We start from the raw sequence: 25,166 nt of genomic DNA, 5'->3' as shown, positions 1-25,166 counted from the left end.
CATAAAAAACAATATTTTCTTGTAATTGAAAACCCTGGCTTACTGCTGTGAAGCTTGAAACTTTACTTCAATATTTCATTACTGTATTTGATTTTGCATCCTCTTTGGTATATACTGTACAGTGCAATATGTCATTCATTCTTGTGCCACGCTAATACATCACAGCTGTAGTCATTAAGCACCATTTCTTTCGCTATGTTAAGAACTTTGGATTACAATGCATCCCTTTTATTTGTCTAACACAAGTTAGTGCTGTTCTTTTAGTATAAATAATATTGTATTTTCATGGGATTTGGAATTTTGTTTTATACAAAACATGTTTACCTCCTATTCAAAATACAAGGAAAAATGAAGTCTATTAAATGCAGAGAAAGCATTATAAAGCCTTTTTCACCCGATGCAACTGGAACCTACTGTACAAGTAATCTTTGGAATAAGGTGAATAAATAACATCATATGGTACACAATATGTATTGTTTTATAACAGGTTTTATATACAAACAATTTATAATTCATAATTTACACAGTAGTCATAGACAAATTTTCTCATGAGGCAGTTAAAATAGCCTTTAATAATATGTATTTCTGAATAACCAAGTTCAATAACTCAAATAAGTATAGCTGGTACTGTATCTTTCACTATCTATGACACCAACTATGTAATGAATACAGAATGAAACATTACTGGTAGACTAAACATCAGTATGAAAATTGATGCATCCAGTTTATATACTTGCTATATAGACAACATAAGGAAAGTTCACTCTTCAGCTTCTTTTTTAACGTAACCTGCTATGCATTCTGGGTACTGATCTGCATAAAAACTACGAATGTCTCCATATTCTAAAATCAACTGTTGTCTGACCTGAAAAACAAAAATCACACAAATTTTAAAAGCAATATAGAACTTGAAATGTTAAACAAATGATCATCTATTTGTAGTACGGAAAACTTGCTGAACAAGTCATAAAAAAATTCTTAAAAAGTGCTTTAAAATCTTAAATAATGGCCAACATTTTTTTTACAAATGACCTTCATTGGTGAAACTCGCAAGTAAGATCCAAACTTACAATTTACATTTCAAAAGATATGAATTACTATTGATTGTGGATACAGAGGGAAAGCACAGTCAGTAACTGCAGTATGAGATGACTGTTTTTTTTCATAAAAAACCTACCACAGGCTGAATAGATGCTGCCTACATATGCAGTGAAAAAAGAAAATGTTAGTCGGTACTGCCAGCCTTGGATATTGTATCAACTGATTTAAATTTTCACAGCAAAATTGTAGACTTTTAAGAATCAGAAATTCACATTAACAATATCCAATACTGGGTAGTAAGCTCAGGGATAGATTTTCCAAGTGTATCCCTTTGCAATGTGCAGAACATTATATACATAAAACTTGTAAATGGATTTGGTAGTAGCATAAATAACTATACTATTGTCAGTATGTGTCCAGTAGTCATATTTGACACAAAAATTTGGATATCTTAGACAACTGAAGGTGTTGTGATTTTTGTATTTAACTATGAATAAATTTAACAATGCTTTAAAGTGTCTTCAGATTAGTAAACATAATAGTGTTTAAAAATGTAGTACATCTAGCATGCAGCTCAAAGACGTTTAGTTGGATGGTGCAAAAGTAATGGAGGACATGGAACCATTCGTACTGCTAAGGTCCTACAATTTGGTCAATAAACCATCTCTTATGCTTCTGAAGAAAGACGTTCTTGCTGAGGGGTAGACTATACTATCTGGGGCTGTACAAAGGATCTTATGATGAGCAACAGAATAATGGAGCCAATAAAGAGGGACTTATTCATCTAACTCCACAGTATGTAAAGAAGGTACAGTAATATAGTATATCAATCTAGGCAACAATTTCTAAGGTCTTATATTTTTATGCTAACCTGAACACTACCTATGCTGGAGGACAAGATCACAAAGGGACCTTTATTGCAAGTAGTGGCTGGTACAAGGACATCAAGAAGCGTGATGCAAAACTTCTCACACTAAAAAAGAGGATGTCACAGAACTTTCTGAAGCAACGATGGAATAAAAGAAAATGGTTTGTATCTAAGAAAGCTTAGTGGATTGTATATTATGAAACACACTAGTATTTGTTTGTAGCTCTCAAGTCCCTCCTACCAAAAAAGTGCCTTAATCTGTTATTATTCCTTTCTAGGTATCAACAGCAGCCCCCTTCACCCAGATGGGAAACTGAGAGTATCCGTCGAGTACTGTACCTAAAACATTAGGAATGTGGGTTATTGCCTGTTACCAGTGTGTAGTGGTCTGTGATGCTGCTCTGTATTCATAAATTTTGCCTTTTAACTAGAAGTATGCTACTGTGTTGTTATATGAGAGGATGTCATAGACATTAATAGTTCACAGTAGCGATTGAAATGGAATGGGACTGTGTTCGAGTTTAGTCTGAATGGTTCCAGAAATACAGTATCAAAACCCTTTCCAAGAAGGAGAGATTTAGGCATTACTGTTGTTGATGAGAAAATTTTCGATGACAACGAAAGTTTGTCACAGTGCGGGTTTACAATTGGTGATTTTTTAGACATTGTTATTGTGGGCACACAGAGACCTGCACAGCGTCGTGTGCGGCCATACTGTTCCACAGTTAGGAATGTTTAAGTGACTTTGCAGCCTGATGGTGGATGGGAGATTGAGGCGGACAGTATTGCTTTGAGGGAAAATTATTGCAGTACAGTATTTTTCACAGTTATATGTTCTTTATAGACGGTTCATTAGATAGTAAGTGTTCAAGTTTATTACTGGTCATTACAGATGTCATAAAACCATAGTGTTCTGGGGTTCTCCTTTAAGCTTAGTTCTGGAGTAATGTTTCTTTTGTTTTGGAGGCTGACTATTTCTAATTCTTTCAAATCCTCAGGTTCTGCAGTCATGGTTTTGTTAGGATTTTAAAGTTCTGTTTTGTAACTGTGTAGGGATATGTCTTGCATGTAACTTAGTATTTTTCTCTTGCTTGTGAAATATGCAGTAAGACCATTCAGAAGTGGTAATTTCTTTTGTTTATCTTGTTTTTTTTTTTGTGAGGCTGGAGTGTAAAGGGATGCTAATTTTGCCTTTAATTGATTATTTGAATTGACAAAACAATGTTAATGTATTCCTAACAGTTTTTTTTTTTTTCCTTTACAAATAAATATTTTTTTGCTTGTTTTTATGAATACAGCATTTCATTCCAGTTCCTTACACCAATGTGCTCCTTTTCTCAGCCACTGTTTTTTAATCTTTCTAATAAGTCATTTATCATAATTTTTTCCTCCCAAAGTGTCCCGTTATTTTTTTCCCAAGTTTAAAACCCTCTTACCTAAAGAATATAGAGCTATATCTATTAATGCTGCTAACTTCTAAGAAATGAATCAATGATCATCTTACACATTTATTCAGCAAGCCCAAGGCAAGGGAAGATAAGAAGGAAGTAAGATTCTAGCTGGGTCACCTTGTCCAGTATAAATCAACGGGTGGTGCCCAGTGTTCCGTTCTCTTGACCTGTTACTTAGGTTTTTGGGTACTCCACCATTGTATATTTGTTGTGTAGTGAACGTTGGGTTGTGGTCGGCATTTGGACATTAGGCAGTTCGGGTGCTACCTCTGGCCAAAGTCCGCAAACTACTACAACGAATTCCTGACTACTGTACAAGATTGCAAGAATTTTGTAAAAGGAACAAAATTTCCCACTACTAGATAAAAATGTCACATGGAAAGAGAAGAATAATAAGCAATAACCAACCAAATCACTCCTTTATTGCTTTCCTATATAGAACATGATTTCTTTTGTAAATCATTCAGGAAATCCAAAGGTAGTGTAGAAGATTTTCAGTAACTTATTAATCCAATTTCAAAGGGGGGAATATTATTTGGTAGAGCAGTAGAGGCTGTGAGGTGGGGGGACTAGAAGGCCATTTGGTCTTTTTGTCGTCTGAAGCACCGTTGTTTGGTAAGTGAGGAGTTCTCAAGCAGTCCTCTCGACAAGAACAAGCTGCACTGCAAGATGTGCTCTGCTTGTGACAAGAACAGTGTTGGTTGGAGCATGTGGTTTATAGCTACAGGTCACAAGTACTGTGCAGGCTGTCGGGATTGGTGGGAGTGTCATCAGATTTGGCTTAAATATAAACCAGTCTTACCGATATCCAAATCAAGTCTACAGGTTGTGGGTGGTCTGAATTTGCTTCAGCAACCTTGTACCAGATCAATGTTTGGTAGTGACCACTCAAAGCATACAGAAACAACGGGTCTTGGGGTGGTAGAAGTTTTTCTGGGTCTTTGAGTCTATGGAACAGCTCTTTTATAAGTGCATGGAAAGAAGTTACCTTTGATGTGGAACTGTAAAGTTCAACAACAAAGAGCTCTATGTCAGCCATCCAAGTCAGTACAATTTGGCTTCAACAGAGGTCTTTTAAGAGCTCAGGATACTTAATGTATATTTTCTATGTAGAGTGTTTTCCAAGGCCAGAGAATTGACTTGTGTTTGAGCCTGTCAAGGGATGGTAGGCCAGAAGGTTGTTACAAATTCCAACAAATAAACTCTCAAGGATCTGTCTTTAGCCCATTACTACTTCTGATTTACATTAATGACATAGCTTTAGGATTAAATAGCAGAATAGTCAAATTTGCCAACGATACGAAACCAGGCATAAATGCTGCAAACTCAAAAGACGTAGAAGCCCCAAGAAAGGATGTAATGAAGTTAGGATAATGGTCCAGAAAATGGAAAATGCCTTTTAACTTAGGAAAATCCAAAATCATGTACATAGGTTATAGCAACCCACAATCAGATTACTCACTACTGGGTAATGAAATAGAAAGTTTGGATTGGGAGGAAGATCTTGGTATCTTTATCAGCAGCAAGGATTTGAAGTTCACCAAACAGAGCATAAAAGCTGAGAGGAAAGCAAAAAAAACTAATAGGTTACATAAAGAGAAAATTCAAATACAGAAACGAAGACCCTGTACTTCAGCTGTACAAATCACCAGTGAGACCCCACCTAGAATACGGAGTCCAATTTTAGGCTTCAATAATTCAGAAAGATATAGATAAACTAGAAGCAGTACAAGCTAGGGCCATAAAACTAGTTCCAACACTAAGGCAATTTGGATATAGACAGAGGCTGGAACGTTTGAACTTATTTGACCTACCAATTCGACAACTAACAACTAAGGGGAAAGTTAATAGAGGCTTTAAAATTCTTAAAGGAATAATAAATGTGGATTACAATAATCTATTCATGCTTAGCACAAATTAGTCAAGAGGTAACGAATACAAACTGGAATTGAAAAGATACAACACCAATCAATGTAGCAATTTCTTTACTTACAAAACAGATTTTGAGCAAAGCAAAAAATCTATTATTGGGTGATATGGCCAGGTCGTCCAGATGGAAGGTTCCTTTAGGCATCTTTCTAAGGGATATTTGACTACAGTGATACTCCCAGAGAATTGACCATAGGTCTCCAGAATTCTAAATCCTGGCGCGATTATCCTTAATACACTATAACTCTTAAGGATATTGCATAACATCAGGGGACGTATTTCTTGATACAACACATAGCAATCTTCACACCAAATAGAGTTTTCGCTTTGAGGGGAAAGAGTGGCGAAATTCAAGGGCGCCGTTATCCAGGTTAGCCGGAGGATCCCCTCCCCGTACCACCCCAGCGAACTATTCCTTGTTGCAATTAACCATGGATAGCCGCAGATAGAGTAGTTTCGGGTGGGGACTTTGTTACATATATGTATATTCCTTTTTAGAAAGAAGGGAGGGTTCATCAAGACGACATGGGCATATCACCCAAAAATAGATTTTTTGCTTTGCTCAAAATCCGTTTTTTGGGCTCAGCCATGTCATCCTGATGGAAGTTTACCAGAGAATTACTTGAAAGTACTATATCTGTGGGTTTTTATAAGTGCCTTTACTTTGAATGAGTTCCTTATATGGTCTCCTAGACCTTTATATATAACATTAGCATTATTTATCATATCCACTAAGCTTGGAACTAGCTTAGGGCTTCCTGCCCCCTGCAGGGAAAGTGTCGACTTCGACTAAAAGGATTCAAAGTTTGTATCTCCATAGGGACGGACGGTAAATCTTAGAGATTACTTTTTATCCCTTGGAAATCTGTACTCTGATTTCAAGTTGGGCCCTTCTAGGGCTTAATTAAAACTCTAGTATGCTTTATTCGTTTGTTACTGAGATAGCAGCAATCAGACGCAAATACGTTCAGTATTTTACCTTGTAGTTAAATTATCAATTGTAGTTACAATCAGGTATGAATCTGATCCGGCATTGAAAACACATCAGGGTCCATATTTTCTCCTTTTGGGAAAATATGTAATTTCATCAAAATGATGCTACTCAATAGAGATGTGAAACCAAATCGGACTGGTCTGTACAGATTTTGGAAATGCATGAACACTGTGACGCAACGTTCACTTGCCACTGGTGTTATCGGTCAGATATGCACCTATGTGGAACAGTGTGTTAATCATAGTTATGATATGCACTTGAGGGTAAATGTACCCATGCACCCGATGCACTGGAAAGTCCCAAAGCAGTTCACTGTTCGTCGCAGGCTTAGACGACGGGTTCTTTTGAACTATCCGCCACCACCACAACATGTCTTATCTTATGTACTTGCTTCGAATAGTGTTGGAAAAAGTTCCGTGAAGAAGCAATTTTCTTAGGATCATGAACTGCGGGTGAGCTGTCAGGATCCGCTCTGCGAATAAGTAGGTGAGCACTACTCTCAGTTAATTTAGGGATAGATTTTTTATCCTAAGGTATCGCCTCGGAAGAGCTGTCCTTCCTTGAAGTCTTAAGTTCTACGAAGATAGACCTTAAAACACCCTAATGGGCACAGGGAGACATCTTCCTTCAGTGGGCAGATTCTTCAAGGACCCCACCTTTTGGAGGGCAGCCCGTTTTGGCGAGAAAAGTAGGATCGGAAAAGGATTCAGCTCTCCCTCTTCTGTGAACTGAGTATGGCCTAAATTTCATTAACTCTAGCCCCTGAGGCTATTGCGAACAGAAAAATGACTTTCTGTATTAGCTACTTTAGAGTACAATCCTCATTGTTTAGGTTCAAAGCATAGTGTAAGACTTTGACCAACATCCATGTAATGGGCTTTAGAGGGGTTGTCGGCTTGGGTCTAGTGTATGCTTTGGTACCTTACAAAAGGTTTTGCTTATGAGGTTCGTCTCAAAGGCATATAGAAGAGGTCTAGTCAAGGCCGACTTACATGTGGTTATCGTAGTGGAAGTCAGGCCTCTTTCAATTAAGTAAAAGAAAGAGAGACAGAAACCTGTTGAAATTTCTGTTGGTCCCCTTGTTTTCACAAGGGGTGCCCCTTTCTTCCAAGACAATTCACATTGTCTCCTGGTTGGACTTGGCTTGTACTGTACAATGATGTCGGTCACATTCTTCGAGATCCCAAACTTTTGTTCTTTGTTAGGGCGAAAAAATCCTGAAATGCAGGTTGTTGGTTCTCGGGGATGAAATGTAACAGCCGACTTCTGCACCAGATTTGATAAAGCTGGGTACGGCAGAGGAAACAGCTACAGTTTCAATTCTATAATTACAGGATACCAATTGTTTTTGGGGCCATTTGGGGGCCACTACAGGAGCTGTTCCTTTGCAGGATACTAGCTTGTCGAGGACTTTTAGCTAGAGATTGGTTGGTGGAAGCACATACCTTCGATTCCATCCGTTCCAGTCGAAAGACATGACGTCTATCGCCTCTGCTTAAGGTTCTCGTAAGGGGCTACTAGTTCTTGTTGTCGCTCGTTGCGAAGAGGTCAATCTGCAGTTCCGGGAATTTTATCAAGAATAAAGGAGAATGAGTCTGCGTCTAGGGACCATTCTGTCTCTATCAGCTTTCGCCTGGATAGAGCATCTGCCGTCACATAGCGGAACCCTTGAAGGTGAACTGCTTGATAATGCCATCTACTCTTCCTTGCCAGGCAGAGGATGGCTAATATCACATGGTTGATGTGAGGTGAACTCGAGCGTTGTCGATTAGACATGTTAGTATCACCTCATTGTTGAGAGCCAATCTGATGTGGACTGTTCTGTGAGGGGATAGTCTCCTCAATGTCAGGAGGACTGTCATAGCCTCCAAGATGTTGATGTGAAAGTTTTTGAACTGGAATGATCAATTTCTTGCCCTTTTCTTTCATACGGATGGCCTCCCCATTCTTTCAGGTAGGCTTCCGTGTGTATTCCCACTGATGTTTGTGGTGGCTGCAAGAAAATTGTCTGTGCTAGGCTCTTATTCATTGACCATGGCCTCAATAGTGTGCGCAATCGGGTCGGTGTCAACCTTGTCGATCTCTTAGAACGTTTGATGCGTATCTTCTCCAGAATCCTGGCACATCCTTTGGTTGTGCTTCTTAGCAACGGGTCTGTCACTACTGCGAACCGGAGAGAGCCCAGTGCTCTTTCCTGTTGGCATTTTGAAATCCTCTTGTGTTGGATTAGTCTCCTGACAGATACTGCTATTTTTCTCTCCTTCTTTAATAGAATGGAGGTGTTGTGACTGCAAGTTACCATAGATTCACAACCATTGAAACTTGTGAGCTGGAGAAAAGCAAGACTTCTAGCGACTGGTCTTGAGGCCTAGGTGTTCCAGGAACTGGATCACCTTTCCGGCCGCTTGCAGACAAGTAGTCTTGGATGCTGCGAGCACCCGCCAATCGTCCAGGTATGCTACTACCTGTACTCCTTCGGAGCGCAGGTGCTAGACGATCCTGTCCGTGAGTTTTGTGAATCCTTTGGGGCTATACTTAGTCCAAAGGGCATGGCTGTGAAGACACATTTTGTCTCCTGCAGCCTGAATTCTAGGTAGGAGGAGAGGGGGCGATTGGCTGGTAGGTGCCAGTAAGCATCTACCAGGTCTATTGAAACTATATATGGCCCATATTTGGTAAAAGGGTCCTTATGTGTTGCATTGTAAGTATCCGGAACTTGTTGTTCTCGATGAACTTGTTGAGTATAGGCAAGTCTAGATGACTCTGGGTCTGTCCGAGTCCTTCTTGGGAACATAAAACAGCCTTCCCTGGAATTTTGATGGACTTCCCTTTCCTTATTACCTTCTTATTCAAGAGTTCTGAGGCATATTCTTCCAATAAGGCGAAATGTTGGAAGAATTTTGGAAAGGTGGGGTGGATTTCGTTCCCCTTCCAACCAAGTCCATTCGTAATTTGGCTGTGGACCCAGGGATCGAAGGTCCAATGATCCCGAAAGTGGAAAGTCTCCCTAATACCAGGAACCTCACATTGTTTAGAGGTTCCTGAGGACATATTTCCGTGACCTCGTCCTCCTCCATCCTTGGGGCAAGTGCCTTTCAAAGCCTGGAATAAATACAGGTGACTGGCTACCAGCTGATGAGAGACCATCTAGAAGGTGGTCGACAGCTGGAATGCCATTTCAGGCACCGTGATCATGGTCACGGTCGGAAATTGTGCAGTTCTAATGATGATTTCCTCTTTGAGGACATGCCCCACTTTTGGAGCAGGTTCCCTTTCTCCGTGGTGGCTTTGGCAAAGACCTCTAGGACCATTTCTTGTGGGAAAGGGTCTATGCCCCAGATACATGATGAAATCAGTTTTCTGGGTTCGTGTTTCACCGTTGATGCGGCAAACACATGGTCTCTACCGGTCCTTTTTTGACCTGAGAAAAAATTACAAATCCATCACAAGGGTGGGGCGTTACTAAAGGCCTGCACACATTTCTTAAGCGGTTCTGACGAGACAGGGAGGCTATAAGCTTATCTTTCATCTCCTGTTCCCTTCTCAAGGGATGGTTTGGCAACTTTGGTAGGATCTCGTTAAACTGCTGACCTGCTATCTCCTTATCCAACTTCAAGACGGAGAAGGTTAGATGTACTTCTTTCCACTTCTCCTCGCAAGTGGGCATAGCTAGAGACCTTTCTCTAGGGTTGAGCAGGGTTTGCCCTCTTCGACTGCTCTTCTAACACAGTCTAGGGCTTTCCCCGAAAGGGAGGAAGGCTCATGAGGAAGGAGAAATGATGGTTGGATGCTTCTTGTTCACTGCTGAGACTTTGGAGTCATTATATCCGGCTCCTTTTTGGGTCTTGGTAAGGATGGCTTGGGCCTTGTCATGTTCGAGGACAATGACATCCTTCGGTATAGCCTCCTCGCGGGATGTAGGTTCATCTTGTAGTCTCACAAAGCAATCTGGTACGCTGAAAGCTGGGCCAGAATTGAAGCTCTTCATGGGAATTGGGCCCCAACTTCTAAGAGAATAAAGCTTCCTATTCAACCTGGGCATGTGTTCCGTTTACCCCAAGGGGTTGGTTCGGAACAGTGAGGGAGGACAGATATTTTAGGGGGCTTAGCGGAGCCCCTGGAAGCGCCAGGACATTTCCTTCCCTGGACCTCTCTTTTCCTCTCATTGAGATCTTGGTTATTATCCACTTGTTCCTTCCGGAACAGTGTCAGCATCTGCTGAACTGTCTAGCCAGTTGGGGAGTTGGGGTTGGAAAGGTTGCAAGCTTAAGTTAATATGCCGGCAAAGTGAGCTGAGGTACCTCGGTCATCATCGAAACGGATCCTTCTTCCTCCATGGGTGGTTGAACCACTCTTTATACAGGGCCTTCTTGCAGTAGGTCCTGTCTGGTGTCAATGGACACCTCTGACATCCGATATTGGTGGATGTCCAAGCCTTGCAGTGCCTGTTGATATCCGTGTCCACCCTCCGTTGGATAGAGGGAGGCTGGACCTGTGCCAGAGGCACAAACGTACTCGATTGAGCCTTAGGGAATAGTAGGCACTTCAAAATTTGTTAGGTATGTAAGGTCCCTGAACGTTCTTCTGGAAGCCTCATACTCACCTTTGTTGGGTTTCCCTTGCTGTATCCCTTGACTCCATAGTGTCACGGATGTCTTTTACAAAGCCGCCGGTCAGCAAGATCCAGCAATTGGAGTGACCTTTCGGGTCCCAGAACTTCAGGGATCCAGATACGATGCGGCAGGGGCATAAGACCCGTACATCGTATGCCCACAAAAGTTCTTACTCTTGTGGTTGCAGAACACCCCTGTACACTTCGCCATTGGCTCCTCCTGTAAGGGAGAGAAGGGTGAATGAGTATTAGGTTGTTTATATTATTGATATAATATATTGTATGCTAAAAATACGGGTTCCAGTACCTCAGGGATCCAAATACGATGCAGCGGGGAGCATGAGACCTGCACATCTTGTGGCCATAAAAGGTCCTACTTTTGTAGTTGCAGAACAGGGCTGCACACTTCACCTTGCCCTCCTCCTGTAAGGAAGGAAAGAGTGAAATGAGTGTGGGGTTATTCACATGTAGTACTGTAAATAGTAATCATTACTATTATAATTATAGCTTAGGATAGTAAGCTAGAAAGGAAATAGGAAAGACACATATCTGTGTTTCCTGTCCAGGCAATTGTTGTGACCTCCCTCGATAGTAATACTTTAAAATTTCCTAATTAGGGAAATAGTAGGTGGAATAGCTCTCTTACGTAGAGCTGGAGTCAGTGTATACTAGTACTAACTCTCCCACAAGTGAATATTAATACTGTAGGGTAGAGATTTTTATGTTCTGATGATCTAGGATACATCAGAATGTTGAAGGAATACTTCACTTCAACATTTGCTTAGCGGTCTCAACAATGAACTGTGAAAGGATACACGGAATATGTTGGAAAATCATACTACTGTATATTATATACTGTAGTTTTCTAATTGCTGTATTTCTATACTGCAGGAATACTGGCTATTGTATAGTCTTATACTGTAGTTCTGCCGGCATACTACCGGCTAGGCTATTACCTGGTGGCACTAACCGACAGAGAAAGAGAAAGAATGGATACAAGGGCTACCGTATTATAGTTTAGTACAATAATAAGGGTTGTAGGGACTACTGTCTCTACTGCCTTCTTTCCAGAATGAGGATTCAAATAGAAGGGGAGAGAATGTATTCATTCTAGCTTCCATCCAGCCACAATATCTGTTGCCGGCTGCACTGCCAGTTACAGGGTTTGTGGATGGCAGTCCAAGAGAGGACTGAAGAATACTCAAAGTTGTAATGGGTCTCCCACTGGTAGCCGTCATGGCCGGCACAATCTTTCCTAGAGCCTTGCTTCCATTAGGGAATAGGTCGAAGCGGCAATCTAGCCGCCTTTGTAGGAGCCCGGCCGGCATTGTAATCAGCCTGGAAAGTGGGGAGATTGTAGAATACCGGCCACAGATGTTGTGGTGGCCAGGCAATCACTAAAGGGCAGAAGGGGAAGGGAAAGGGTCTTATATTTTTGCATAGAAAGAAGGCGGTACGTCTGCCTCCCACTGTCATCAGCAAAACAAGGAAACATAGTTTCCTATGCCGGCGCCGTCTTGGGCGGCAGAAAAATAACAATACCTCAGCCTAAGACATTGCCGGATATAAGGCATGTCTTCTAGACTACAAGGGAGAAGGTGGCAGCAACTGTACTACCACTTTCGGTTGTGGAATAGGGAAGCCGGGCTTCCTATGCCGGCAACTGTGAAACCGGCAGGGGGATTGACTAATCCCCCATCGGTAGAGTTGCCGACAACAAGACTGAATACTCTGAGTTACTGTCGTAATTCAAAGCCAGGATACTCACCGGCAAAGAGGATAGACAGAAACACTATCTCAGTCAAGCCAGAGTACACTACTCTATGGCCAGACCAAAGATAGGGTTGCCGCCTAATGGCGGCACTCAGAGGGAAGGAAGGGTTTATTCTTGAATCTCTAAAAGAGATAAGTATCGAATTATGTTAGTAATTCTAGGAGATGTGCTATCTCCAATTGAATTGATAAAACGATACAAGAGGATAAACAGGGATGTTATTAAAGTATACTAAACCGCATTAAGCTAGCCTAACTCGAGTCGGAATCTCGGCTAAACTACATCATCGAGGCCCTATCGTATACTATCGAAACGTTCAACAAGAGGAAATATTACATGTGTAATCTTATCTTCACTAGTATAATTTGCCTAAATAGCTATAATTCATTAAAGCTAAATACCGGGGACGTCATACTACTAACTAAATAAAGCATTTATGGTGTACGAAAGCGGTCCAAAATGGCCGCCTCTGGTGATGGCTCTGCTCCACTAAACACATCTAAATTATGCTAATTTAACTGTGAGAAGTGAGCCAAAAATTATACACAGGAAAGATTAAATACTCAACTTTCCAGAGTATCAAGATGCTGGAGATTGCATAGTAATAATCCTTGAAATAGTAACAAAACCGAGAGCAGTTGGGAGATACACCATGCTTAATTCGCTACTACAAAAGAAATGGTTCACCGGGGTGGTATAGGGAGGGGATCCTCCGGGTAACCTTGATAACGGCTCCCCTTCAATTTCGCCACTCTTCCCCCTCAAAGCGAAAACTCTATTTGGGGTGAAGATTGCTATGTGTCGTATCAAGAAATACGACCCCTGATATTATGCAATATCCTTAAGAGTTATATTAAGGATACTCGCGCCAGGAGTTAGAATTCTGGAGACCTGTGGTCAATTCTCTGGGAGTATCACTATAGTCAAATATCCCTTAGAAAGCTGCCTAAAGGAACCTTCCATCAGGACGACGTGGCTGAGCCCAAAAAATAGCATATACATGGAATAGACTTCCAGTGGATGTAGTAACAGTAACATGGTAAACGATTTCAAGAATACGTTAAACAAGATCATAAAAACTCTTTAAACACCTAAGTGAATTGCTCTACCCAAGAGCAAATGGAGTAAAAAGTTTTTGAGGCATACAAAATCCTTATAAATCCTTATAAATCTCCCAAATCTCCCAGTATGCACAGGACCAAAGACTTTTTCTGGTATTACACCAGCACTTCACTAGGCCTCTTCAGCTGTTGCTTGGTATATGAAAAGAAGGAGCACATCAGTGTCCCTGGAGAAGATGTCTCTTTGGAAACTTTGTGCATATGCATCTGCACAGGCAGTACAATATCCGTGTCAGCTTCTTCGAGGGGTGAGTTTACATGGCGAACCACTCTTGCAGATGACAACACAGCAGGAAACCTGTCCCACCAGGCACCACAACTTAATAGTTAGCAGGAAGTCTCCTTGCTTTCACGATGATTTGTTCCCTAGGGAAGTAGATCACATTTTATTTTTTTCTCCTGTAAGGAGATAAATATTTTCCAAACTGCAGGTAGATGCATACCACACCCATAAATAATCCTCCTGACTTTCCTTCGTCTGACAGATCTGCTTACTCATGTGTCACAGCCTTGATGGAGGTTTGGTAATACCCATAAAAACGATGTCCAGTCTTGTTTGGCTACCTCACAGATTTGCAGACTTGATCACAGAAGCAATTTGCCAAGTTTCCAAACGATGATGCATTTGATAGCTTTTCCAAAGCCATTACATCCACTATAACACATGTTGCTTGGTCTGCTACAGGAAGTTTGGCTTGGGCATGTGAGTCAGCAAGCAAGTGGAAAAATTCTGCCTTGTCTGTGGATTGCAACGTGTAATCTGCAGTTGCAATTACCAAGGGAACTGTAAACAGTTTATGCTGCAATAAAGCTTTGAGGTCTATTTGACATTAACTGCCAGCTGCACTCAAAAGCCTACAAAACAAGTCCCTTTCTGCCCTGATTGTTCTGCTTCTCCCTGTAACAGTGGAAACTTCAACCAGATTCAAATTCTCAAAGGTTTTTTACTTGATTTTAATGATAGGGTCATATATACTGTGTAGCACCTGGTAGTAAATGTTCCTCTAAGAGGGTAGCTATCTGTTCTCTACTATGTTCTATAGCTGTTAATAGGTCCTTTCCGATGTCTTGTCGACCACGTCAGTTGTAGATATGCAGACCACTTCTCCTTCACGATTGAGGGGCTAAACTGCTTTATATGCTCTTCCAGCTTTTGTACATAATTTTTGTCCCTCATCATACTTTTGGAACTCCTGTCACCTAATGAGTTTGATCCAGGTTTAACTCCATGTGTTTGATGTCATTGGAAATTTGTGCTCAAAAGTGATCATCCAACGATCCAGGGCAATTTTAGTTCTCGATGTACTCACCACAACAGCGACTTTACACTGTCTCTTGATGTTCTCGAGTGCCAAGTCTGGTAGCAATTTGATTGATGGCACCGGCTGATACTTTTATCACAAATTTTCAAGCACAGAATTCCTTATACACAATTGGTGTGGTCTTGCCTACTTGAAGCATATCGATGAGATAGACTAACCCACACCTTGAATAGTTGGTGTGATCATATGCCATCATGAGCAGCATCATCTCCTTAAATGTAAACAAATTCCGTGACCACTCGCCTTCCCTGTCTGCTTGAATATAGCGGAGTAGAACCTCTACCATGTCTAGGTACTGTTTCCAGGACATGAATGGAGAACTGCTCGAGTTCAGGTCAACAAACTCATCAAGATTTCTCATCAAATTAGGAGCCTGAGTGACAAAGTCTATGATTGCTTGTAAACATTTAGTTTGATCTTTGTGTTTGTGCCATCCTTAACATGCTCTTAGCTGTGCTTGGGATTGTTATCCAGCAAGATTTTGAAGCTTTTGAAGAGTTCAAGTCACATGGCCTCCATTGTGAGCTTATGAGCTGATACAGTTCAATTCCAAGATCTGCCCAGCATAACTTTCTGAGCCACACACTCACTGAACACTCCAGTCTCAATCCCTTCATCTATCAGACCAGACTGAGCAAAGTGCCTTCCAAGAACCTGTAAGTAATTCATTGCTCTGTGGAGTGAGCCCAGTCAGACGATTATATTGTTGAGCTTTTATGGATACAATCAAACAAACTCTTTTGCTCTGTGATAGAGTGCATGATCCAGTGTAATCGCTATTGTTCTCTGATCCTGCTTTGTTGCAATGGCTTTAACTCAGATGGAATGTCATACCAGTGTCAAGGTTGTGTGATGGTACTGGAATTACCGAGAGATATCCCACTGCGGTTACTTCATCTGAGCTTCTTACAGCCTGATTGAAACCTGTCCATGCAAGAATGGTTTGAATACCTAAAGCCTCCATATGGCTGATTACCCATTCAAGATGCACCATCTTTCACTCCAATGATCATGTGGGAGGACAAGCTAAGCTGTTCATAGTAACTGTGAAAGCATAGTTTGGTGAAACATACTGTGTGGGAGCATATGCAATTGCTAGCTGATGCAACTCTGTGGGGACTTGCTGAGTGGATGTCTCTCTCCCGATCACTGTGTCTTTCCTGGTGGATGGATTCAATGGTCCTCACTGGAAGACAGCCATTTGTGTGACATGTGGAGTTCTTTAATCATCCAAGGTCTCTTCTAACATGTCAAAGTTGTCAGCTACAAACTGAATAAACCAGTCACCAGACTTTCTGGGATGAAAGTGTGGTCTTTTTCCTGGAATCATGAAAGCTGAGTCTCTGTAATTGATAAAACCTATTTTTTTATGATAATGGGGGCTGTACTGGTCAATAGTCAGATGGGAAGTGGCTAATGAGTAAAAATAATAAAAGAAAAATAATTTTCTACACTTGCAATATTTAATGTGCTTGTCCGGCCACACGGGCCAAAATCGACTCTTACCGAAATTTTAAGAAAATTAGCCGGTAATGTTAAGTAATCGTGTTCTAGTCAAAGCATAATTTTTTGATATTATTTTGAAGCATATTAACTGTGGAAGTATTTGGTATGTTGCTTTCATACATGGGGCAATTGTTGTACAAGAATTGGAGTAAGATATGTACAGTCGCTCCCCTACTTACGAACATTCGAGTTACGAACAACAGTACATACGAACATGTCTGCGCGTATGTCGAAAAATGTTCGGAAAGAGATGCTGTAAGTTAGATTTTGTATTGCGCGCCCTTTCCCGAGTAGTGCTTCTTTCCGCCGCTAATACCGACGCTTGGCGCTGTGAGAGCTCACCCAGCATCCACCTTCCTCTGCCCAGTTTGTTGCAGTGCGTAAGTGCGTGAAAGTATCTCCAGTGCGCAAAGAACTTTTTTCATTTTTATCATTAAATATCTCGTGCATCCATTATTCAATATGGTTGGTGAAAAGCGAAAGGCTTCTAGTGAGAGTGGTAGTGCAAAGAACAGGCAAGCCATTTCATTTGAAACGAAAGTGGCAATAATAAAGAAGCTTGATACGGGTGAGAAAATGGTGAGCGTTGCACGGGCATACAACTTGAATCGTTCGACCGTCGGTACCATTTATAAACAGAAAGATCGTATAATGGAACACGTGAAAGGTGCAGTGCCGATGCAATCGACGATCATTAGCAAAAAAAAAGAGGGAAAATCATAGAAGAGATGGAGAAACTTCTCACCATTTGGCTCGAGGATCAGCAGCAGCAGCGTATTCCTCTGAGCCTTATGCTCATTCAGGAGAAGGCCAAATCTATCTTTGAGGATGTCAAGGCTAAGGCTGGGGAAAGTGCTGCCGAAGAAACGTTTTCTGCCAGCCACGGGTGGTTTTCCCGTTTCAAGAAGAGGGCTAATCTCCACCATGTGTCCGTGTCCGGAGAGGCAGCATCTGCGGACAAAGAGGCTGCCGAGCGATTCCCCCAAGTGTTGAAGGAGATCATTGAGGAGGGTGGCTATTCGGCTAAGCAGATCTTCAATGTCGACGAAACGAGTCTTTTTTGGAAGAAAATGCCAGAGAAGACCTACATTAGCCGTGAGGAGAAGACGATGCCCGGATATAAAGCGGCTAAAGACCGCCTAACCTTAATGCTTGGGGCGAATGCTGAAGGGAGCTACAAGCTGAAGCCATTGCTAGTTTACCGGGCAGCTAACCCTCGAGCCCTGAAGAACGTGACGAAAAGCTCTCTCCCCGTTATATGGATGTCAAACATGAAGGCATGGGTGACACTCGCTGTATTTGAGGACTGGTTCTTCCACCATTTCATCCCAGAAGTGAAGTTGTATTGCCGGGAAAATGGAATTCCATTCAAGATCCTGCTGGTGCTGGACAATGCCCCTGGCCACCCCCCGCACTTGGATGATTTTCATCCTGATGTCAAAGTTGTGTACCTGCCGCCAAATACAACTTCACTTCAACAGCCGATGGACCAGGGCGTTATCGCCAATTTCAAGAAATATTACACCCGACCGACGTTCAGGATGGCCTTGAAAGCAGTGGATTCTGACCCCGAGATGACCTTACGGAGCTACTGGAAGTCGTATAACATCTTTAACTGCGTAAAAAACATTGATGCATCATGGCGTGAGGTTACCTCAACGCCGTGTGGAGGCCTCTATGCCCTCAGTTCGTCAACGACTTCCGTGGCTTTGATCAGGAGGGCATCAATAAAGAAATTCTCAGCACTCTTGTCGGCCTAAGTGACAAACTCGAGCTTGACCTGCAGGAGGAGGACTTCGAGGAATTGCTTGAGTCCCATGGGGAGGAATTGAGTAACCAAGACCTCATGGAGTTGGAGGCTCAGCAACGTGTCGAGGAGGAGGAGGAGGAAGAAACGCCTGTCCCCATGAAGAAATTCGAGACGAAACTCTTGGCCGAGGGGTTTTCGCTCATAGATAAAGCCATCGCACTCTTCGAGCAGCAAGACCCAAAAATTGAACGTTGCACAAAGGTTGCAAATCAATTGAATGATGCCATACAGTGCTACCGCATCATTTATGATGAAAAAAAGAAGAAAACTGTGCAATCGTCGTTAGATCGCTTCTTTCGGCCAGTTTCTAGTAAATCCTCCAAGGAAGATACTCATCAACCCTCATCTTTTTCTCCTCAACCCTCAACTTCTTCCTACATTGAAGTTACGGAGGAGGAAGTAACTTTTGAAGCCCATTCCAGCGACGACGAAGACCCTCTCATGATATAAAATCCTCCTCTTCCTCCTCCTCCTCCTCCATCATCTCCTTTAGCATCAAGTACATCTTCCAAAAGTAAGTTTAACTTCATTTTATTTATCTTATTACGTACATGTACATACTCTCTCTCTCTCTCTCTCTCTCTCTCTCTCTCTCTCTCTCTCTCTCTCTCTCTCTCTCTCTAACATACGTAGTACAGTACTGTACGTATTCTCTCCATTTTATTAAATGTTTTTTTCAGTACAAACCAATACAGGTTACTTATACAAGCCTTAAACATACTTATATAAACCTTCAATATACTTATTTAGGCCTTAAACATAAATTATAATACAAAATATAGCACTGAAGCAACTTACGAACGAATTCACCTTACGAACGATCGTTCGGAACGTAACTCGTTCGTAAGTTGGGGAGCGTCTGTACTATGAAAACTGAAAATACAGTTTTTCCGTTCTGGATAAAAAACAGTGCATGTAATTAGCAATTATCATATACAGCACCATGCAGCATAGGCATAAGGAATTTCTGTACAACTTCTCTTTTCACTTCAATACTCTCCCAACAATCATTCAAGACTCCTAATTTTGTATACAGTATTCCCTTGCTATATTTGCAGCTCATGTTTTGCGGCCTCAGTGCATTGCAGGTTTTTAAATATATGTATGTTCTTAATCTCGCATATTTTCTAATAAATCGCGCAAACCTGTGAGATATGAAAAAGCATAAATTCTGATACAAACACAAGTCGCAACATACCAGTTTGTCTGCACTCACCTAAGATCTCACACAAAATATTAAAGGCTCGCAGGCTAGAGTCAACCAATGAGAGCATGGAGATTTGCATCCTGGGAGCTGATTAGCCATAGAGCACAGCATTACCTCACAGTATCTCTCTTTGCAGCTCTCTGTAGTGCACATCAGTTGTGTTTACGTCTAAATATAGTAACTTGCCGTCCTGTGGTTAGTGAAGTTTTAGTGTTTCCTTATTTTGGTTTCAATCCTCCCAATGCCACCCAAACACCCAACTCCTTTTAAGGCCTCTGGTAGTGAGTCAAAAAGGCATAGGAAGATAATGACCATAGTTGAGAAGGTGAAACTTTTCGACATGTTGAAAGAAGGCAGAAGTTTCGCGGCAGTCAAACACCATTACAACATCGAGTCGACTGTTTGCTACATTATGAAAGATCAGAAGGATATCATGGTCATCATTCAAGCCAGGCAGCAATATCTTCAACGGTGAGTAGAACCTCATACTCACGTACAAAAAAGAGAGAGAGAGAGAGAGAGAGAGAGAGAGAGAGAGAGAGAGAGAGAGAGAGAGAGAGAGAGAGAGAGAGAGAGAGAGAGAGAGCCTTATTTTTTTTTTTTTTTTTTTTTTTGTTTGGGTTCCCCCAGGTCCCTCAGTGTGAGGCACCTCGTATATCCACCAGAGAGTTGCTAATGCATCTTCCGGTGTATTTTGCATCTTCCAGTCTTGGATGGTCTGGGATGCATCTTAGGTATTTATCGAGCTTATTCTTAAACACATCTACGCTCACTCCTGATATGTTTCTTAGATGAGCTGGCAGCACATTAAATAGTCGCTGCATTATCGATGCTGGTGCGTAGTGGATTAATGTCCTGTGCGCCTTTCTCAGTTTACCTGGAATGCTTTTTGGCACTATTAATCTACCTCTGCTTGCTCTTTCTGATACTTTAAGCTCCATGATGTTTTCAGCAATTCCTTCTATTTGCTTCCATGCTTGTATTATCATGTAGCGTTCTCTTCTCCTTTCTAGACTGTATAGTTTTAAAAATTGCAGTCTTTCCCAGTAGTCAAGGTCCTTAACTTCTTCTATTCTAGCAGTATAGGACCTTTGTACACACTCTATTTGCGCAATATCCTTTTGGTAGTGTGGGTACCATATCACATTGCAGTACTCGAGTGTACTACGCACATAAGTTTTGTAAAGCATAATCATGTGTTCAGCTTTTCTTGTTTTAAAGTGTCTGAATAACATTCCCATTTTTGCTTTACATTTAGCCAACAGTGTTGCTATTTGGTCGTTGCATAACATATTCCTATTTAAAATTACACCAAGGTCTTTAATTGCTTCCTTGTTTGTGATTGTCTCATTATTAGGTCCCTTGTATGCATACACCATTCCTTCTCTGTTTCCATAATTTATTGATTCGAATTTATCGGAGTTAAATACCATCCTATTTATCTCCGCCCATTCATATATTTTGTTTAGATCTCTTTGTAGTGAGTTCCTATCTTCATCACAAGTAATTTCTCTACTTATTCTTGTGTCATCGGCGAAACTTCTCACTACGGAGTTTTCAACATCACAGTCTATGTCTGAGATCATAGTAACAAATAGCAGTGCAGCTAATACCGTACCTTGGGGCACACCAGATATTACCTGGGCTTCATCTGATTTCTCGTCATTTGCAACCACTATCTGTTTTCTGTTTTGCAGGAATTCTTTTACCCATTTTCCTATCTTTCCCACAATATTATGCTTTCTCATTTTTTTCTCTAATATGTTGTGGTCTACCTTGTCAAAGGCTTTTGCAAAATCTAGATAGATCACATCTGTGTCTTTTTCATTTATCATATTATTGTAAATGTTTTCATAGTGTGCTATCAGTTGGGTCTGTGTACTTTTTCCAGGTACGAAACCGTGTTGACCCATATTAAACAAATTATTTTTGACCAAATGGTTCATTTATTTTCTTTTTTATTACCCTCTCATACACTTTCATAATATGTGATGTTAGACTAACAGGTCTATAATTGCTTGCCTCTAGTCTTGATCCACTTTTGAAAATAGGGGTTATATAAGCTAATTTATGTTTAACATATATCTCGCTCATATCTACACTCTGTCTTAGCAGTATTGCAAGCGGCTTCGCGATAGTGTTTGCAGTTTTTTTTAACAAAATCGCTGGAACTCCATCTGGTCCGGCTGCCGATCCATTTTTAATTTCGTTTATAGCCGTGACAATATCTGCTTCATTAATATCTATATCCGTTAGATATTCAACATTTTCTTCTCTCATTTCTGTTTCATTATTCTCATTCGCAATTCTTGGCGTGAACTCACTCTTATATTTTTCTGCTAATATGTTGCATATTTCATTTTTTTCATTCGTTAGCCGTCCTTCAATTCTTAGAGGGCCTATTTCTATTCTCCTTTTATTCATCTTTTTTGCATAGGAGTAAAGTACTTTGGGGTTTCTTTTTATATTTTGAAGTGTCCTTTCTTCTAAGTCCCTTTTTCCATTTTCTTTCGACTGTATAATCTTTTGTTCTGCATTTTCTATCTTACATTTTATTTCCCTCATTTTCCACACATTTTTCTTTTGCAAGATTTTTCTTCCACTTTTTAATTTTCTGAAATAAGATCCTTCTGTCTCTTGGTATGCACGTCTTTTGTTTATTGTTTTTTTTCGGTACATATTTTTCAACAATTTTCTCCAGTATTTTGTACAGTATATCTGTATTTACCTGTACATTATCACTTATAAATACATTTTTCCATTCTTTATTCAGTTCTTCATTTATTTCTGACCATTTTATATTCTTACTGTAAAAGTTATATTTTCCATATCCTTCCCAAAGTTTTGTGCTTTTATTAATTCTGTGACCACTTGCTTTGGAATGAACTATCAATTCTATGACATTGTGGTCTGAAATTCCCGTGTTATACACTATTATTTCTTTAACATAATTCACCTCATTCACAAATACTAGATCTAGGACATTTTCCTTTCTTGTTGGAATGTGGTTTATTTGTTGCATATTATGTTCTAATAGCATATCTTGTAGCTTTTCAAATTGCCTCTTATCTTCTGCGCTACTATTACTATCTTTTTTATATGTATACATACAACCACTTTCTTCTATCCGTTCTTTCCAATCCACGAAAGGAAAGTTAAAATCTCCGGATAGGAGTATATTCCAGTCTTTATGGTTTCTACATATATCATCTATTTTTTCTATTATTATGTCAAACTCCTTAGTATTTGGGGGTCTGTAAACTACAATATTCATTAGTTTTTCAAATTCAAATTCTACCGCAATCAATTCACATTCTGTGTTGCTGTATTTTTCACATACCGTATATACTCGTGTAATGTTCGATTTTTGAAGGCGTATTTTTCAGTTAAAAAAGTAAGGGTCGAACATTACACGAGATATATATTTGAAAAAGTAAAAATTTCTGGCCTACCGGTAGGTAAACGTAAGCTAGGCCTACGCGAACATTACCCTAGGCTATGCTACCTACCGGTAGGTAAACATAGGCTAGGCCTATATATACAGTACCAACCATGTTCATTTAACACCAGGCATATTATTAGCATGGATTTTATTTCCTAAACCATCATGAATAGTTTTTTTTCCGCTACGAGTAATGACTTTACCATAACGCAGCAAGTATGAAGCTAGCAAACAGTCAGGTTGCGTGTTATAACGTGATATGGTTAATGAAAAAATTATGCTCATTTTATTTTACTTGGTATGGTATATTAATTGACATTAATAATAAACCGCAAAAATTTTTCTTAATTAAATCCACATTTTTTTTTCTCCAAGTTCGAACCCTAGTTTCGGTAACTCCAAACATTTTTACGGCTTGAACGTAATTTGTCGTTTCAGCGGACAGCGGCTGCAATAACTTGAAGCTTGAATTTTGCAGTAAATTTTTTATATTTCTTGGTAGACATCTTGATGGGTTATGAGTAAATTCTTATTCATATATATTGTGAGGAAAAAAATTATTAGCATAACGGGAATTATAATCACCGTTATTACCTCCAATTAACGGTAATGGTAATTTGTTACTCAAAACGATGAACTAATTTTGTTTGCTACTTGTAGTGCTTGCTTGTTTTTGAAAGCTATTAGGCGGTGATGATAATCGTCTGTTTGCAACTGAGTTGTTCGCTAAAAAGTGTACGCTGAATACTCAATTGTTATTGTAAACAGATGTTAGTATTTAGGTGTTGTTCCGATTTATTTTATAGATTTGTTTGTCGCACTTAGGCATAACCCTTACTTTGTTGGTAATTATGGTATGCTGGAGATAAAAGATCTCTAGCCTACTGCCAAAATCAAGACTCGAACATTACATGAGGTATATGATGAATTCATGATTTTGAAGGCAAAATAGGGGGGTCGAACATTACACGAAGTCGAACATTACACAAGTATATACGGTACTTTTCCTTGATTTATGTCTCTTCCATATATTGCGGTTCCCCCTTGATTCCTATTTTTTCTGTCTGATCTATAAGTTTGGAAACCCTTTATCTGGTCATCACTGTCAGTCTCTTGGGAATACCATGTTTCACTTATATTTAATATATCTATTTTTTCAATTTGGGTTAGTTCTTCTAAGAACTCTATTTTCCTTTTAGAGTTACTCGTGACTAAACCCTGTGCATTCATTACTATTATGGTTTGTGTTTCATCCCCATTATTTAATATTGGTAATAATATGGATTCTCCCATGCTTCCTTCCTGTTCTGATATGATGTTCTTTTCTTCATTTCCCGGAATTCTGCCATTAAAAAATCCAACTTTTCTATTATATTTGCTCTTTCGCCTTCATATTTATTTGTGTGTGTATACCTGCAACTGTCCCCATATCTGCACCAACCCCTGGCATTATAGATGCATTCTTTGTAGTTGGGCTCTAAATGTGCAGGTTTGGGTTGAAAGGCCTCATATCTTGGGGCTCTTGGTTCAAAGCGCGGTATATACACGGCCTGCTTTTTTGTTTCTTTTTTGCTTTCGTTTTTCTTTTCAGTTTGCTGAGTTTTCTTACTTTCATCCATGGTTGCAGGATGCATATATCGACATTTTTTGTTGTAAATGCATCCTTTTCCTTCTTTTAGGTTTTTGCATATTTTTGGATGGAGATCTCTGCATTCGTCTCCATATCCGTCTAAATACGCACATTTACCATATATTTCATAATTATGGCATATCTTTGGATGCTTGTAGTAGCATCTTTCGCCAAATCTGCAATTCCCTCTTTTCAGCATATTGCAGACTATATCCTTCTTTTCTATTTTTTCTTGTTCTTGCTCTTCCCTAAAATTATGTAGGTCCGGGTAGAGTCTCTTGGGTCTATTATTTGTTTCCATCTGGTAATTTATTTCTTCATAAGTATGTTGTTGGATGGCATCATAGGTTATATCAATGATTTCTTCTGCATCCTTACACATATCCTGTTCATTGTTCTCTTCTTCTTCTTTTTCTTCTTCTTCTTCTTCTGTTTCTTCTTCTTCCTCTTCTTTATCTT

At 40.2% G+C, this 25,166-nt stretch overlaps 1 protein-coding gene across 1 annotated transcript in view; it reads right to left on the bottom strand.

Annotated features, from left to right (window-relative positions):
• Positions 1 to 455: 455 nt before the first annotated feature.
• Positions 456 to 25,166, bottom strand: part of mRpS5 (mitochondrial ribosomal protein S5) — a 329,930-nt gene continuing 305,219 nt past the window's right edge. The window contains exon 9 of the mRNA XM_068387104.1: positions 456 to 865. Within this exon, the coding sequence (XP_068243205.1) occupies positions 761 to 865 (105 nt within the window). The 3' untranslated portion in view covers positions 456 to 760. The remainder of the gene's footprint in view (positions 866 to 25,166) is intronic.

This window comes from Palaemon carinicauda, chromosome 14, assembly GCF_036898095.1.
Source record: "Palaemon carinicauda isolate YSFRI2023 chromosome 14, ASM3689809v2, whole genome shotgun sequence".
NCBI classification, from domain to species: Eukaryota; Metazoa; Arthropoda; class Malacostraca; order Decapoda; family Palaemonidae; genus Palaemon; species Palaemon carinicauda.
The sequence above is the reverse complement of the archived record's forward strand: the minus strand, read 5'-3'. Positions and strand labels throughout refer to the sequence as shown.